Source organism: Entelurus aequoreus, linkage group LG25 (assembly GCF_033978785.1).
Source record: "Entelurus aequoreus isolate RoL-2023_Sb linkage group LG25, RoL_Eaeq_v1.1, whole genome shotgun sequence".
Classification (NCBI taxonomy): Eukaryota; Metazoa; Chordata; class Actinopteri; order Syngnathiformes; family Syngnathidae; genus Entelurus; species Entelurus aequoreus.
The window spans coordinates 709,153-728,576 of record NC_084755.1 but is presented as its reverse complement, the minus strand read 5'-3'; the positions used below and the strand labels follow the sequence as shown (position 1 = coordinate 728,576).

General features: G+C 40.6%; 1 protein-coding gene across 1 annotated transcript in view; it reads right to left on the bottom strand.

The window, feature by feature from the left end:
- The window catches only part of LOC133642935 (sterol regulatory element-binding protein 2-like), a 57,045-nt gene extending 39,323 nt beyond the window's left edge, over positions 1-17,722 (bottom strand). Inside the window, exon 1 of the mRNA XM_062037358.1 lies at positions 17,403-17,722. Coding sequence (XP_061893342.1) covers positions 17,403-17,496 — 94 coding nt within the window. The 5' untranslated portion in view covers positions 17,497-17,722. The remainder of the gene's footprint in view (positions 1-17,402) is intronic.
- Positions 17,723-19,424: the final 1,702 nt, after the last annotated feature.

Sequence of the window (19,424 nt, the reverse complement as noted above, 5' to 3'; positions counted from 1 at the left end):
CACCTTGCCAGCGATGACGAGAACAACTAAGGTTGCCAGCCAATGTGTCCACCGGGACTCCAACAGCTGTGGAAAGAAGTGTCGGGAGTGCCGAAGCAGCGAGGAGGCCTGAAGCAAGCCGAGGGCCTGGACCAAAGCCCCACGCCCCATACTCTGCCCCGCCTTCCCCAAAGCCCCCACAGCTCCAACTTTTTCTCAGCTTTTCCCCAATTTCGGCCAGCACGCACCGGCCACTGAACAGTCTGCCCAATGGACTGAACCACACCCCAAGAAGAGACAGAGACAGACTGTTTGAGTGGATATCTTTCTTCACCAAGGCAGCCAAAAGCCCAACGAGGTGTCGGCAGGCCACCAGCCTGAGGCACCACCGAGCCATCTATACGAGTTCTAATCGAACATGGACTCATACAAAATTCAGTTGTGTGTTCAAAATCAATTGATAATTAACAATATTGGTAACTACATTCATTGCTAATGCCGGGAAAAATATTTTTGCAAATGTCTTACAGTCATAAGTCTATATACATTCATCTATTTATGTTCAATGATGTTCATGATCAAAGTATTTGTTATTCCTTTACTAAATCAAAGGGTAGGCCACTAATTGTGTTCTGTGAGATGGTTTTACTGCAGGCTGGTAACAGCGATCGCTCTGAAGGAGGGTCATAGACGGAATTTTTGCCTCGTATAAAAACATTGAGGTTTTTGCCTCTATCTGTGGTAGAGATTAGTGGTCTACATCAGAAATTTTTTTGGTCCAGGGTCTTAAGACCCTGGAAGGCGGGTATGTAGTAGAATTTCCTATGAGGCTCATAGGACTCCTGAGGCAGCGGACAGGTACCGACAGGCCAAGCGGTGTGCGGCTTCGGCGGTCGCGGAGGCAAAAACTCGGACATGGGAGGAGTTCGGGGAAGCCATTGAAAACGACTTCCGGACGGCTTCGAAGCGATTCTGGACCACCATCCGCCGCCTCAGGAAGGGGAAGCAGTGCACTATCAACACCGTGTATGGTGAGGATGGTGTTCTGCTGACCTCGACTGCGGATGTTGTGGATCGGTGGAGGGAATACTTCGAAGACCTCCTCAATCCCACCAACACGTCTTCCTATGAGGAAGTAGTGCCTGGGGAATCTGTGGTGGGCTCTCCTATTTCTGGGGCTGAGGTTGCTGAGGTAGTTAAAAAGCTCCTTGGTGGCAAGGCCCCGGGGGTGGATGAGATCCGCCCAGAGTTCCTTAAGGCTCTGGATGCTGTGGGGCTGTCTTGGTTGACAAGACTCTGCAGCATCGCGTGGACATCGGGGGCGGTACCTCTGGATTGGCAGACCGGGGTGGTGGTTCCTCTCTTTAAGAAGGGGAACCGGAGGGTGTGTTCTAACTATCGCGGGATCACACTCCTCAGCCTTCCCGGTAAGGTCTATTCAGGTGTGTTGGAGAGGAGGCAACGCCGGATAGTCGAACCTCGGATTCAGGAGGAACAGTGTGGTTTTCGTCCTGGTCGTGGAACTGTGGACCAGCTCTATACTCTCGGCAGGGTCCTTGAGGGTGCATGGGAGTTTGCCCAACCAGTCTACATGTGTTTTGTGGACTTGGAGAAGGTATTCGACCGTGTCCCTCGGGAAGTCCTGTGGGGAGTGCTCAGAGAGTATGGGGTATCGGACTGTCTGATTGTGGCGGTCCCTGTATGATCAGTGCCAGAGTTTGGTCCGCATTGCCAGCAGTAAGTCGGACACGTTTCCAGTGAGAGTTGGACTCCGCCAAGGCTGCCCTTTGTCACCGATTCTGTTCATAACTTTTATGGACAGAATTTCTAGGCGCAGTCAAGGCGTTGAGGGGATCTGGTTTGGTGGCTGCAGGATTAGGTCTCTGCTTTTTGCAGATGATGTGGTCCTGATGGCTTCATCTGGCCAGGATCTTCAGCTCTCGCTGGATCAGTTCGCAGCTGAGTGTGAAGCGACTGGGATGAGAATCAGCACCTCCAAGTCCGAATCCATGGTTCTCGCCCGGAAAAGGGTGGAGTGCCATCTCCGGGTTGCGGAGGAGACCCTGCCCCAATTGGAGGAGTTCAAGTACCTCGGAGTCTTGTTCACGAGTGAGGGAAGAGTGGATCGTGAGATCGACAGGCGGATCGGTGCGGCGTCTTCAGTAATGCGGACGCTGTATCGATCCGTTGTGGTGAAGAAGGAGCTGAGCCGGAAGGCAAAGCTCTCAATTTACCGGTCGATCTACGTTCCCATCCTCACCTATGGTCATGAGCTTTGGGTTATGACCGAAAGGACAAGATCACGGGTACAAGCGGCCGAAATGAGTTTCCTCCGCCGGGTGGCGGGGCTCACCCTTAGAGATAGGGTGAGAAGCTCTGCTCCCGGGGTAAGCTCAAAGTAAAGCCGCTGCTCCTCCACATCGAGAGGAGCCAGATGAGGTGGTTCGGGCATCTGGTCAGGATGCCACCCGAACGCCTCCCTAGGGAGGTGTTTAGGGCACGTCCGACCGGTAGGAGGCCACGGGGAAGACCCAGGACACGTTGGGAAGACTATGTCTCCCGGCTGGCCTGGGAACGCCTCGGGATCCCCCGAGAGGAGCTGGACGAAGTGGCTGGGGAGCGGGAAGTCTGGGCTTCCCTGCTTAAGCTGCTGCCCCCGCGACCCGACCTCGGATAAGCGGAAGAAGATGGATGGATGGATGGATGATTGATTGATTGATATTATCATTTGATGCAGCCGGGCCGGAGCAGGAGGGGATAGAAAGAGAAAAAAAGAAAGACAGAGGGGGGAATTGTGGGGACAAGAGGGGGATTAGACAGCGAGACAAAAACAACAACAGCAAACACAACAATAACAACAATAGAGCAACATCAGCAAATACAATATGTACACATATGATGGTAAAAGTGATAGCAAAGAAGCAATTAGCGAAATAAATAATACAGAAATGACAATGACCATTATTACACTACAAATGGAGCAATACAAATACCAATAGAAATAGCGCTATTGATAATGAACAATACCAATAATTTACCTCTATTATCAACAATACAGTGGTTCAAATGCAACAATACATATACGTAATGATAACTAGAGATACAAAAGAATGCAGAAAAATGGAGGGGAAGAAAGAGAAGCAACCTATATTGACCTTGTACAAACGTAGATTGTTATAGTAACAATAGGTTAAGCTTTGTCAGTGTGCCATGTGTTACCCAGTTTCCCCTAGAGCAACAACGTTAATATACACTACCGTTCAAAAGTTTGGGGTCACCCAAACAATTTTGTGGAATAGCCTTAATTTCTAAGAACAAGAATAGACTGTCGAGTTTCAGATGAAAGTTCTCTTTTTCTGGCCATTTTGAGCGTTTAATTGACCCCACAAATGTGATGCTCCAGAAACTCAATCTGCTCAAAGGAAGGTCAGTTTTGTAGCTTCTGTAACGAGCTAAACTGTTTTCAGATGTGTGAACATGATTGCACAAGGGTTTTCTAATCATCAATTAGCCTTCTGAGCCAATGAGCAAACACATTGTACTATTAGAACACTGGAGTGATAGTTGCTGGAAATGGGCCTCTATACACCTATGTAGATATTGCACCAAAAACCAGACATTTGCAGCTAGAATAGTCATTTACCACATTAGCAATGTATAGAGTGTATTTCTTTAAAGTTAAGACTAGTTTAAAGTTATCTTCATTGAAAAGTAGTGCTTTCCTTAAAAAATAAGGACATTTCAATGTGACCCCAAACTTTTGAACGGTAGTGTATGTTTGATGAAACGTGATTATGTGCATGAGTGTATGTATGCATATGTACTTGTATATGTACAGAATGTGTATATGTATGTTTGTACATACATTCCCTGGTCTAAATTGGCTGTCAAAGTGTACCAACTTGTCGGATAATGTCCTCATCCTTCTACTATCCAGGTGAGAGGTGTTATTTATGATCTACAATAAAGTTTGACGAGCACCGAGGGGAGAAAGCAGCTCACCAGCCAGTAATGTCAACATAGCCACACAAGTTAGTTAGTCATCTGTGACAACGTGCCGCTATAAATAATCCGTCTGCGTTAGCGCTAATAATAACAATATCACTAATACTTGTTAATATTCAAGTAAAAACATTTAATTGGAGTATTGTTGGCGCTTTTTGGATGTTTTTTAGAGGGCTTTATCAGCGAAATAGAGGACCTCCCATTGGCTTTATTGTGAGCTGACTTTTATATTAGTTTATTTATGAGTTAGAATGCATTAAAAAAAATCTTGCTAGAACGCTCAAACTGAAGCGCTTGTTTGGTTGTACCGTAAATTCCGGAGTACAGCCACTTTTTTCCTACACTTTGCCTATGGCAAATTTACGGATTTTTTTTGGCTGACAGACATAATAAAAATTATTTTGTAAATAAAAACAAAAAAAAACAAGCAAAACAATGAGAGGGTGTTTTAAAGGCCTACTGAAACCCACTACTACCAACCACGCAGTCTGATAGTTTATATATCAATGATGAAATCTTAACATTGCAACACATGCCAACACGGCCGGGTTAACTTATAAAGTGCAATTTTAAAATTCCCGCCACACTTCCGGTTGAAAAACTCCTTTGGATATGATTTATGCGCGTGACATCACAAAAGCAACGGAAGTGGTTGGACCCCATCGGACCCGATAGAAAAGCCTCTTGTTTTCTTCGACAAAATTCCACAGTATTCTGGACATCTGTGTTGGTGAATCTTTTGCAATTTGTTTAATGAACAATGGAGGCTGCAAAGAAGAACGTTGTAGGTGGGATCGATCGGTGTAGTAGCGGCTAAGTACAATACTTACAGCAACACAACAAGGACTACTTACTACGCCTAGCCGATGCTTGCCGCCAAACCCACGGATGAAGTCCTTCGTCGCGCCGTTGATCGCTGGAACGCAGGTGAGCACGGCTGTTGATGGGAAGATGAGGGCTGGCTGGCGTAGGTGGAGCGCTAATGTTTTATCATAGTTCTGTGAGGTCCGGTTGCTAAGTTGCTAAATTAGCCTTAGCGTCGTTAGCAACAGCATTTTTAAGCCTTACCAGGCTGAGAATTTTTAACCGTGTAGTCACATGTACATGGTTTAATAGTATTGTTGGTCTTCTGTCTATCCTTCCAGTCAGGGGTTTATTTATTTTGTTTCTATCTTCATTTGAGAACGATGCTATCACGCTAGCTCAGTAGCTAAGTGTGTCACCGATGTATTGTCTTGGAGATAAAAGTCACTTTAAATGTCCATTTCGCGTGCTCGACTCTCATTTTCAAGAGGATATAGTATCCGAGGTGGTTTAAAATACAAATCTGTGATCCACAATAGAAAAAGGAGAGAGTACATAGTTCTGTGAGGTCCGGTTGCTAAGTTGCTAAATTAGCCTTAGCGTCGTTAGCAACAGCATTTTTAAGCCTTACCAGGCTGAGAATTTTTAACCGTGTAGTTACATGTACATGGTTTAATAGTATTGTTGGTCTTATGTCTATCCTTCCAGTCAGGGGTTTATTTATTTTGTTTCTATCTTCATTTGAGAACGATGCTATCACGCTAGCTCAGTAGCTAAGTGTGTCACCGATGTATTGTCTTGGAGATAAAAGTCACTTTAAATGTCCATTTTGCGTGCTCGACTCTCATTTTCAAGAGGATATAGTATCCGAGGTGGTTTAAAATACAAATCTGTGATCCACAATAGAAAAAGGAGAGAGTACATTGTTCTGTGAGGTCCGGTTGCTAAGTTGCTAAATTAGCCTTAGCGTCGTTAGCAACAGCATAGTTAAGCCTTACCAGGCTGAGAATTTTTAACCGTGTAGTTACATGTACATGGTTTAATAGTATTGTTGGTCTTCTGTCTATCCTTCCAGTCAGGGGTTTATTTATTTTGTTTCTATCTTCATTTGAGAACGATGCTATCACGTTAGCTCAGTAGCTAAGTGTGTCACCGATGTATTGTCTTGGAGATAAAAGTCACTTTAAATGTCCATTTCGCGTGCTCGACTCTCATTTTTAAGAGGATATAGTATCCGAGGTGGTTTAAAATACAAATCCGTGATCCACAATAGAAAAAGGAGAGTGTGGAATCCAATGAGCCAGCTTGTACCTAAGTTACGGTCAGAGCGAAAAAAGATACGTCCATCACTGCCTCTCAAGTCCTTCACTGTAACGTTCCTCATCTACGAATCTTTCATCCTCGCTCAAATTAATGGGGTAATCGTCACTTTCTCGGTCCGAATCTCTCTCGCTCCATTGTAAACAATGGGGAACTGTGAGGAATACTAGCTCCTGTGACGTCACGCTACTTCCGGTACAGGCAAGGCTTTTTTTTATCAGCGAGCAAAAGTTGCGAACTTTATCGTTGATTTTCTCTACTAAATCCTTTCAGCAAAAATATGGCAATATCGCAAAATGATCAAGTATGACACACAGAATGGATCTGCTATTCCCGTTTAAATTAAAAAAAATCATTTCAGTAGGCCTTTAATGTTTGTGCTATGACGCCATCTTTGGACCAATTTGCTCACTGCAGGGGCTGCAGTGTCCTACCAGTTAGTGCTTTCAACAACCGGAAGAAGTGGCGTTTGGTCTTCTATACGTTTGTAAGTTTTACAATAGGACTAAAACAATTCTTACTTACTAAATCGTGTGATGTCTGTAGGAGTGTTTTCATGCATATTTGTACATGCTATCGTAATGTAATCAAGCTAGCGTTGTTAGCATTAGCTAATATGCTAACACGTTTACAAGTGTCTGTGTTAGTATTATTAACTTACAACGGCATTCTTTTTGAATTGTTTCAGTTTCACAAATTCCTCAGTAAATTCACCAAAACGTTATTGATTCTGTTTAGCTGATTGGAGAGCTAGCTTCAGCAGCTGGTGGGTTCATGATGATGACTTTTGTTTTGTTTGATAAGCTGTTTTACTGCCGTGTTACAGACACCGTTTAGAAACAATTAACAATTAAGGTATGTATATAACCATTTCCAAAAAATACCGGTGTAAAAAACTCATTTCACAACGTACAGTATATATCTGCAGGGAAAATATTTTCCTTTTAAAAATGTTTGGGTGTGGCTTATATACCGTTGCGCTCCATAGTCGGGAATATACAGTACTTCACTTTAAAAGATACAGACTCAGCCACCGGCAACAAGTGTACTATTATGCTAAAAAAAAAAAGTGTTACCCATTGGTACCTGTTTTTGTGTATTTGGGATCTACGTAAGTCCTCAAACCATGGAGGCATGGTGGAGATATTTATAAAACAATGTTGCCTTTTTTCAAACTTCCTCCAAACGAGCAGTTTGGAAATTCCTCCATTTGTGACGTTTTCCCAAGTTATGACTTCGGCGGATATCTCCATATATGGTAGAAATTTACCCAAAGTGCTTTGTGCAAGTCCGCCATTGTAACTCGACTCTGTGGTCAAAAATCTCCTCCTTTTTCTCTATCCTCTTGTTGGGGTGGGGGGCATGCTCCGCTGTTGCCATTTCTAATACAAAGTAGCGTATAGTTCTAACTAGGGCTGCAACTAACAATTAATTTGATAATCGATTAATCTGTCGATTATTACTTCGATTAATCGATTAATAATCGGATAAAAGAGACAAACTACATTTCTATCCTTTCCAGTATTTTATTGAAAAAAAACAGCATACTGGCACCATGTTGTGGACATTGGGGGTGCAGCATACACCAACAATAACACAGAAATGTAATTCATCAGAACTGAATCAGATATTGTACACGTTTCTGTTGTGAATAATAAAGGATTAATTTTAGGCTGCCTCTGAATAATAGCATGAAATATTCCAGCACTTTCATAACGTTTAGTTATACTAAAGCGTCACTCAAATCTAAATATATTTATATAGCTTTATCAGCCCGGCTACATTGATCCATTATGAAACCAACCTGAGATATTTCTGTCCGGTACGTTTATTTCGAAATTGGTAACCGTGCGTTTTCTCTCTCAAAACGGAGTCAAATGTGCCGGAGACACATTATCAGCCCCGCGTTGCAACAAAGGCATAACTTTAACTTTACTCACAAAAAAGCTGAACTCATGAATGCTCGTTGCCACTATGGACTAAAAAAGTTACGTACTGTGAGTTCTTCCCTTCATCCATGGCTCCAACATTTTTCTTCTTCAGGTGCTCCAGAAGCAATGTTGTACTTCCATGCCATTTTGCAGGAAACGGTCTTCTTTGAAGTCTTTAAAGTGAAGTGTTCCCACACTTTTGACGACTTAGGTCGTACACTTTTCTCCATTGAAGCAATAACCTCAAGATGTTTCTCCGCTAAACTGTCGGTCGTGTTTTCCTGCGCCATTTTTCGAATTTTTCCAGCAAAGGAGACGCCGTCGTCACGTGAGCTGCACATGACACATCATTGGCTAGCTTACGCCACCTCATGAGACGTAGCCTCAGCGCCGCCCTGGCGTTGTTTTGTACTGTTTTTGTACTTATTTTGATTATTGTTTTTCAGCTGTTTGTAAATGTTGCAGATTATAAATAAAGGTTTATAAAACAAAACAAAACAAAAAAAACCCAACTATCGCCAACTATTTTGGTAATCGATTTTAATCGATTAGTTGTTGCAGCCCTAGTTCTAACCTAAAGCTGTCAGTAGTCTCGCTATGGAAGAGCTAAAACTACAAATAACGGGGAGAGGACACAGTCGAAGTGGAGGCACGTAAATAAAGGGCACATCCTGTAGAGCCGGTCAGAAAGCGGCTTGAAGATGATCTGTAAAACATAATTTATGCAACATTTTGACTCAAGAACCACCATCACATGTTATGTAAAAAAATCATAATATGACCCATTTAAAGGCCTACTGAAATTATTATTTTTTATTTAAACGGGAATAGCAGATCCATTGTATGTGTCATACTTGATCATTTCGCGATATTGCCATATTTTTGCTGAAAGGATTTAGTAGAGAAAATCGACGATAAAGTTCGCAACTTTTGCTCGCTGATAAAAAAAGCCTTGCCTGTACCGGAAGTAGCGTGACGTCACAGGAGGTAATATTCCTCACAATTTTCCTTTGTTTACAATGGAGCGAGAGAGATTTGGAGCGACAAAGTGACGATTACCCCATTAATTTGAGCGAGGATGAAAGATTCGTGGATGAGGCACGTTAGAGTGAAGAACTAGAGGCAGTGCAGGACGTATCTTTTTTCGCTCTGACCGTAACTTAGGTACAAGCTGGCTCATTGGATTCCACACTCTCTCCTTTTTCTATTGTGGATCACGGATTTGTATTTTAAACCACCTCCAATACTATATCCTCTTGAAAATGAGAGTCGAGCACGCGAAATGGACATTCAAAGTGACTTATCTCCACGACAATACATCGGTGACACACTTAGCTACTGAGCTAACGTGATAGCATCGTTCTCAAATGCAGATAGAAACAAAATACATAAATCCCTGACTGGAAGGATAGACAGAAGATCAACAATACTATTAAACCATGTACATGTAACTACATGGTTAATAATTCTCAGCCTCGTAAAGCTTAACAATGCTGTTGCTAATGACGCTAAGGCTAATTTAGCAACTTAGCAACCGGACCTCACAGAGCTATGATAAAAACATTAGCGCTCCACCTACGCCAGCCAGCCCTCATCTGCCCATTCATCAGCCCTCATCTGCCCATCAACAGCCGTGCTCACCTGCGTTCCAGCGATCAACGGCGCGACAAAGGACTTCATCCGTGGGTTTGGTGGCTAGCATCGGCTAGGCGTCTGCTAAGTCCTTGTTGTGTTGCTACAGCCAGCCGCTAATACACCGATCGATCCCACCTACAACGTTCTTCTTTGCAGCCTCCATTGTTCATTAAACAAATTGCAAAAGATTCACCAACACAGAAGTCCAGAATACTGTGGAATTATGAAATGAAAACAGAGCTTGTTGTATAGGATTCTCCGGGCTCCGAATACTTCCCTTGTCCTCGTGACGTCACACGCATACGTCAGCATAATAAAACGTTTTTAACAGGAAGTGTGGCGCGAAATTTAGAATTGCACTTTATAAGTTAACCCGGCCGTATTGGCATGTGTTGCAATGTTAAGATTTCATCATTGATATATAAACTATCAGACTGCGTGGTCGGTAGTAGTGGGTTTCAGTAGGCCTTTAAGTTCATGTTGTGAAATAAAATTGGAAAGTGACTGTATTTTGCTTAATAATACATAACTCTTTAATGGTCGCATGGAATACAGAGCATGTATTCCCGTTGTTAGGACTAATATATTACTTAGTAATAATTGCATTTCTTTTACATTATTTAAGTATAGGTACTCCGGCTTCCTTCAACCTCCAAATACATGCACCTGGGGATAGGTTGATTGGCAACACTAAATTGGCCCTAATGTGTGAATGTTGTCTGTCAATCTGTGTTGGCCCTGCGATGAGGTGGCGACTTGTCCAGGGTGTACCCTGCCTTCCGCCCGATTGTAGCTGAGATAGGCTCCAGCACCCCCCGCGTCCCCGAAGGGAATAAGCGGTAGAAAATGGATGGATGGATTATTCATTACTGTTGTCAACTTGCATGTCACAGTCCATCCATCGATCCATTTTCTACCGCTTGTCCCTTTTTGGGGTCGCGGGGGGTGCTGGAGCCTATCTCAGCTGCATTCGGGCGGAAGGCGGGGTACACCCTGGACAAGTCGCCACCTCATCACAGGGCCAACACAGATAGACAGAAAACACTCACATTCACACACTAGGGCCAATTTTAGTGTTGCCAATCAACCTATCCCCAGGTGCATGTCTTTGGAGTATTACAATTAAAAAAGCCATTGTTTATGGCCAACATTTTTTAGTTTTCCTACATCTTTTTAAGTCTACTTGTTGGAGCGCCGTATAAGCACAGGCGCCGTTTCAATTGGTACCATTTTGGCACAGTTATGGGACAATATGTAAACAAACACCCAACCCGAGGCCTGTCATCTATCATAAGTGTCTCACAGTCTACACATTCCTCTCTTTGACATGATGATTAAGTGGGATTACATGAGTGGGTATGAGCTCGCTGGTCGATGGACTCCCTCATGAAAACACAACTTGCCCTCAACAGTTCATAATGTTGATTTTGCCTATGTTGGCTATTCAATAAGATACTTCTGTATATTTTATATTACCCTTAAATATATTATTGTGGTCGAGTGTTTCTATACTAGGGGTGTCCCGACTTTTTTCACCGAGGGTCACATAACGAAAAGTCAATGTATACGGGGGCCTTTTTAATATTATTTTTTGTACGTAACAATGCTGAAAACGGACATATATTACATATATGGACTAGGGTTGTCCCGATGCCAATGTATTTCGATACTTTTCTAAATAAAGGGGACCACAAAAAATGGCATTATTGGCTTTATTTTTATTGGCATTATTCTTACGGTACATTAAACATATGTTTCTTATTGCAATTTTGTGCATAAATAAAAAAGTGAACATACTAGACAACTTGTCTTAGTAGTAAGTAAACAAACAATGGCTCCTAATTAGTCTGGTGACTATGCAGTAACATATTGTGTCATTAATCATTCTATTATTTTGTCAACATGAGGGACAAACTGTACAAATGGATTATTGATCTACTTGTTCATTTACTGTTAATATCTGGTTATTATCTGTTTTAACATGTTCTATCTACACTTCTGTTAAAATGTAATAATCACTTATTTTTCTGTTGTTTGATACTTTACATTAGTTTTGGATGATACCACAAATTTGGGTATCGATCCGATACCAAGTATTTAAAGGATCATACATTGGTCATCATTTAAGTCCTCATGTGTCCTGGGACATATTTCCTGAGTTTATAAACATAACATAAATTTTAAAAAAACAAAAAAAGATTTTGTGATACTAAAAAACATTGATGTATTCATAGTAGTATCGACTAGATACACTCCTGTACTTGGTATCATTACAGTGGATGTCAGGTGTAGATCCACCCATGGTGTTTGTTTACATTATGATGCCGGTGAGCTATGGTGTGTAGTGAAGCATGTTTAGCTATTCCTCGTCCTCCAGTGATAATGCAAGAAACATACTTTATTTGTCGCCATGGAGGCGAGGATTAGTGATTTAGAAGTAGCTAAAACACTGCAGACTGCGGCTGGACGTTAGCCGCTAGCTAGCTAGCCATGTCTTAAAGCACCTCTTCCTGAGGGTGTTTCAGTGTTATAACTTCACCTTTATCGTTAGTTTTTAAGCCAAAATGCGTCCGTTCTGCCTTTTCTGTCTTCACACTGTCTGCTTGCCGAACACACTCCTCTACTCGTAAAACCAGCAATGTCACTAGGAAAAGAAAAAAAAAAGGGGGGTGCGGGGGAACCAGTACTTTTTAGAGGCGGTATAGTACCGATTCATGATTAATTAGTATGGGTCGTACTTGTATAGCGCTTTTCTACCTTTTGGAGGAACTCAAAGCGCTTTGACACTATTTTCCACATTCACCCATTCACACACACACATTCACACACTGATGGTGGGAGCTGCCATGCACGGCGCTAACCAGGCCCATCAGGAGCAAGGGTGAAGTGTCTTGCTCAAGGACACAACGGACGTGACTAGGATGGTAGAGGGTGGGGGTTGAACCAGTAACCTTCAGATTGCTGGCACGGCCACTCTCCCAACCTCGCCACGCCGTCCCCTATCGCGGTACTATACTAGTACTGGTATACCGTACAACGCTAATATGGACAGATTGCATACATCTAAAGACAAAACTTACAGTTTGTCAACTTTGTGTTCATACGGGCTGGACAATTAATGAAATGATTTTGGCTTCTCACGATCATGAAAATATTATAAAAATGCACATTCCAGAGCTTGTAACGGTGAAACGGATGAGTGAGCGTATGAGTGAAAACAAGACCACGTCTACTAGAGGTTTGGGCTCTTACCATGGTTGCCACTTGTTATTTGACATCGCTCGTATGCCTAATCGAAAACCACTAAACTCAACAAAAAAAGGAAGGCATTTCCGCGTTGACATAACTGCGGACGAAGCCAACAGAACGGAATCGACTGTTAAACACCGAATATCAGGGAAATTCACATAAATGTGAGTGAAATTATGTCATTGGGAGGAGAAGGAACATTTGTTTGGGAAATAACGTGTCCAGGACCCCTCATTCATCCCTGAAAAACTAAACAGAAAATTCCATTATAGCTGGGCGATTTATTTGTTTTTAACTATTGTAGTGGCGTTCTGTACAAAAAGTACACTTTAATTTAGTGTTGTTTTGATAAGTCATCTTGGTGACATCATTCACAAAAGTGCACTTATAGCTTGTTTTAAAATGTCTCTGACAATCTTGCACTTTCTGTTTTGAAATGACATGAATGTTTGTGCCACTGCTTAATAACTGTTTAATAAATACAGTTTTGGTAAATTGACTTAGTTGTGATTTCCCTCTCTGCATGAAAGTTTAAAATGAGCATATATTATTAATGCAGTATGAACAAGAATCCATTAATGTAGACACATAGAGTCATCATACTGGTGTGACATATGCATCAAGTGTTCATTCAAGGCTAAGGCAAAATATCGAGATATATATTGTGTATCGTGAAATGGCCTAAAAATATCAAGATATTAATAAAAGGCCGTATCGCCCAGCCCTACAATCCATACACCCACAACACATCTCAGTTGCTTGTGTTGTTGTGAACGACATCATGGATGATTGACGTACAACCTTGAGAGGCTCTCTCTTTTTTTAACAGCTTCAAGTCGTCTCCACACTCGTCAAGGTTAGAACAGCAGCACACTTCCTCCCTTCACAATAACTGCGCTAACAAAATAAAGGTTTTAAAAAAGTACCTTACGCAAGCAGGGTTTCCCCTTAATGTAATTGAATGTGGCCCACTGCAGTATTTTTACTACCGCCACACCTTGAAAATAAGTTTTTTTTAAAACTTGAAAACAAATTAATTAATCAGTAATATAATATATTGTAGCCCCTAAAGGAAATCACACAGTCTGACGCTATTTTTTTACTTTTATTACCATTCTTATGATAACAAACTGCACAATTCCAACAGGTTTTACATCCCGTGCACACACTTTTGTCTCTGTGAGTCCGCACGGACACTCAGTGCTCAGTGGCCTTGTGGTTAGAGTGTCCGCCTTGAGTTGCCGAGTAATACCAAAGACTATAAAAATGGGACCATTACCTCCCTGCTTGGCACTCAGTATCAAGGGTTGTAATTGGGGGTTAAATCACCAAAATTATTCCAGAGCGCGGCCATCGCTGCTGCTCATTGCTCCCCTCACCTCCCAGGGAGTGGAACAAGGGGATGGGTCAAATGTAGAGGGTAATTTCACCACACCTAGTGTGTGTGTGACTATCAGTGGTACTTTAACTTTAACACGTAGCAACACTTCCTCATTCTCCACCAATCACCTTTTAGGCACGGACGGTGTGTGTTTGCGACGATGGGAAAAACTGACATTGAATCCAAACCACACGAACATTGTAACAGTATGAACTAACATATATAGTCTTTTATTTGCGCACTATTGACAAGTGATGTAACAAAAAGTTGACCACCGAAAAAATACTTTGATCACTGAAGACCAAACGACCGAAACCGGATGTAAACAAAGTGCATGTCATTGTGACTGTCTGCAGGGTTGTCAGCATGTCTGTGATATGGACGTGATTTTTATATATTGCAGATACACCCGCGGACAGTCATCCACAAAATGCGCAAATGTTAAGAGGACAGGACTTTAAGGCAGAGAAAGTCCAATTAGAGCAAGTGTGACGTCATGCTCGCTGCAGCTAGCATCTTTCATCAGGGACATGGAGGGACAGAAGTAGAGTCTCTAAACACGACTAAACTTTATAATAACACCATCAGAAGATGCTACATTTGTTCCAAGTTGTTTTTAATTTAAAAATGTAATTAAATGTCTGTAAACACTTGAAAAAATCTTAAAGTACAAAATGCAGCAACAATTGAAAATATGGCAAAACTATTAGAAAAATGTTAATACTGATTAATAATAACAAATTGGTTTTAAATGTGTGTATACATTTTTTGAGCCTTTTTAAAGAAAATCATGTCATCATAGCAAATTATGCAAATTACTCGACCACGCCCCCACCGCCACAGGCATCTTGGCAGTTTAGGGGAAATCCTGACAAGCATAATGTACTTAAAGCACTTATTGATACATTTACAAAAATGATTATGCTTTGACCTAAAATATTGGTCAAAATTCTCCAAAGATAAATAAATCAATAAATGTGAGGATTTTTGCATTGTATTAAATTGTATTTATTACACAAATAGTTATATATTAATCTGAAAAATATATGCTGATCATCAAAACGCTGGAAAGAAGAGATGCAAATATCATTATATAGCACAGCAATGTGATGTATCAACTCTCATCACTATTTTGCGTTTTGTTTAGCACGTGTGGGAGGGACGTGCAAACTGACAGTTCCACACACGGCAGCAGGATCGATGCTGGCGCTGCGCAGACAGACGATGGATCGACAAGAATCCTCTGTCCTACGTGTGTGTGTGTCAACATTTTGGACGGTCAGAAATAAAACTATTGTCTATTCAGCAACATTATTTTATTATTTTATAGCTGCTAGAGGAATTCAGGGGCTAGTTTAAAAAAAGTTCAATTGATGTGTTTTGGTGTCTTATAGTGTTTTTTTAAATGATGTTTTTATCCCACATGAAAAATATATTCTCAAAATAGTTCTTGCTTATTTCTAATTACATTAGATTGTTTTGCTCTTTTTCTTACATTTTTCCTGTTTTTTGACATGTTGGGGCCAACAAAACTGGAGCTGCAGGCCGCTAATGGCCCCGGGCCGCACTTTGGACACCTGTTCTATACTGTAATAAAAGTGTGATGAGAGCCTTTTGTTTATCTTGGACGGTCAGAAATAAAATTATTGTCTATTCAGCAACATTATTTTAGAATTTTATAGCTGCTAGTGGACTTCAGGGGCTGATAACAAAAAAAGTTAAATTGATACGTTTGTGTCTTAGTGTTTTTCTAAATGACGTTTTTATCCCACCTGAAATATATATGATCAAAATAGTTCTTGTTTGAAAAAATAACTTTTTTAAAAATAGTGCATTTTTTTGCATCTTGAGCAGAGTCTATGCCTTTTTTTTTTACACAAAATAAAAAGTATATTAAAATTTAATTAATACAAGAATTTAAATTTTTTAAATTACATGTTCTGCTTTTTTCTAATTAATTAGATTGTTTTGCTCTTTTTCTTGGACGGTCAGAAATAAAACTATGGTCTATTCAGCAACATTATTTTTGAATTTTATAGCTGCTAGTGGACTTCAGGGGCTGATTAAAAAAAAGTTCAATTGATGCGTTTGGTGTCTTATAGTGGTTTTTGTAATGATGTTTTAATGCCACTTGAAATATATATTATCAAAATAGTTCTTGTATGAAAAAAAGACTTTAAAAAATGCATTTTTTTTGCATCTTGAGCAGAGTATATGCTTTTTTTTTTTTTACAAAATAAAAACTATATTAAAATTTAATTAACACAAGAATTTACATTTTTGAAATTAAATGTTCTGCTTTTTTCTAATTACATTAGGTTGTTTTGCTCTTTTTCTTACATTTTGCATGTTTTTTGTCAACATGTTGTGGGTCAACGAAACTCAAGCTGCAGGCCGCTAATGGCCCCGGGCCGCACTTTGGGCCACACCTGTTCTATACCGTAATAAAAGTGTGATGAGAGCCTTTTGTTTATCTTGGACGGTCAGAAATAAAACTATTGTCTATTCAGCAACCTTATTTTAGAATTTTAATAGCTGCTAGTGGACTTCAGGGGCTGATTAAAAAAAAGGTCAATTGATGCGTTTTGGTGTCTTATAGTGTTTTTTTAAATGATGTTTTTATCCCACATGAAAAATATATGATCAAAATAGTTATTGTTTGAAAAAAAAACATTTAAAAATGCATTTTTTTGCATCTTGAGCAAGTATACCTAAATTTAATTAAATCAGGAATTAATTTTTTTTTTTTAAATTACATTAAGTTGTTTTGATCTTTTTCTTACATTTTTCCTGTTTTTTGAGAACACGTTGGGGGCCAACAAAACTGGAGCTGCAGGCCGCTAATGGCCCCCCGGGCCGCACTTTGGACAACTGTTCCCTACCGTAATAACAGTGTGATGAGTTATGTTTCTGTGCACATCAACGCAACAGGTGTAACAAACACAGACGGCAATTTTGGTGAATATGCATGTCACGTGACTTGCAATGTGCATTTTAGTCATTTACGCGGCACCTACAAGCATATCGCCCTTGATTATCAGCCAGGCCAAGCAAAGCCAGGTAAACACTTCACACAGTTCGCAGTGACACAAACTCACCATCGAAGTCCCCCAGTGTGAGTTCATCTCCCACTAACTCGGCTAAAGTCGGGTCCACGTTCTCCATTGGGGAGACGTACTCTCCACCATCCATCTTGAGCGCCGACTAGCAACTGGACTCGAACCGAAAGTCCGTGCTCAAGATAAACAGGCGCGCTCACCAACGCCTACAACATTGATGTATTTTACCGAAAACGTTACGTCAGACAACAACGTTGCCTCACGAGAGGCGGCGGTCTATCCGGTTAGACTCATCGACAATCATCTTTCTCCGAGGACGCCATATTGTTTTACGGTAGTTACGTCATGCCCAAACAGAATCGATGGTGCAAAGCTCTCCCTGATTGGTCCAAACACACGCGTTGTTGTCAGCAGACCGGTTGTCTTTGGCCAATGAGCGAGCCGTATTCTTCGTGGCCTGATAGTACGTCACCCATGTAGAATTTGAATAGACCGCGCCCCCAAGTGTCAGTGACAAGAAGTGTTCTGTACTCAGTTTTTCAACCACTGTGCCGCGGCACACTAGTCGTGTGCAGTGAGATACAGTCTGGTGTGCCGTGGGAGATTACCTAATTTCACCTAATTTCGTTCAAAATATTTTTTGCAAACCAGTAATTATAGTCTGCAAATTATGTGTTGTTGTTGAGTGTAGGTGCTGTCTACAGCTCGGCCATACTTGCCAACCTTGAGACCTCCGATTCCAGGAGGTGCGGGGTGCCGCAGGGGCGGGGCGGGGCGGGGCGGGGGTGTGGTTGGGGACGGGGGGCGTGGTTGGGGCGTGGTTAAGAGGAGAGGAGTATATTTACAGCTAGAATTCACCAACTCGAGTATTTCATATATACATATATATATATATATATATATATATATATATATATATATATATATATATATATATATATATATATATATATATATATATATATATATATATATATATATATATACACACACATATATATATATATGAAATACTTGACTTTCAGTGAATTATATATATATATATATATATATATATATATATATATATATATATATATATATATATATATATATATATATATATATATATATATATATATATATATATATATGTATATATATATACACACACACATATATATATATATATATATATATATATGAAATACTTGACTTTCAGTGAATTCTATATATATATATATATATATATATATATATATATATATATATATATATATATATATACATATATATATATATATATATATATATATATATATATATATATATATATATATATATATATATATATATACATATATATATATATATATATTTATTTTATTATACATATAAATAAAAGAAATACTTGAATTTCAGTGTTCCGGAGGCTATCCAGTAGATGGCAGTATTGTCCTGTTTAAGAGTGTCACAACATTGCTGTTTACGGCAAACGAACTGCTTTACGGTAGACGAAAACGTGACTGCTGTTGTTGTGTGTTGTTACCGCTCTGGGAGGACGTTAATGAAACTGCCTAACAATAAACCCACATAAGAAACCAAGAACTCGCCCTCGATCATTCTACAGTTATAACGTGATTGGGCAGGCACGCTGTTTATATTGTGGGAAAGCGGACGTGAAAACAGACTGTCGCCGCTGTCCCCACTCAGGTCCGCATTGAGCTGCAGGGGGCGTGGCCTCCAGCTCCGGCTGAATTCCGGGAGTTTATCGGGAGAAAATTTCTTCCGGGAGGTTATCGGGAGAGGCGCTGAATTCCGGGAGTCTCCCAGTAAAACCGGGAGGGTTGGCAAGTATGAGCTCGGCAGAGTAACCGTGTAATACTCTTCCATATCAGTAGGTGGCAGCCGATAGTTAATTGCTTTGTAGATGTCGGAAACAGCGGGAGGCAGTGTGCAGGTAAAAAGGTGTCTAATGCTTAAACCAAAAATAAACAAAAGGTGAGTGCCCCTAAGAAAAGGCATTGCTTAGGGATGGCTATGCAGAACGAAACTAAAACTGAACTGGCTGAAAAGGAAACA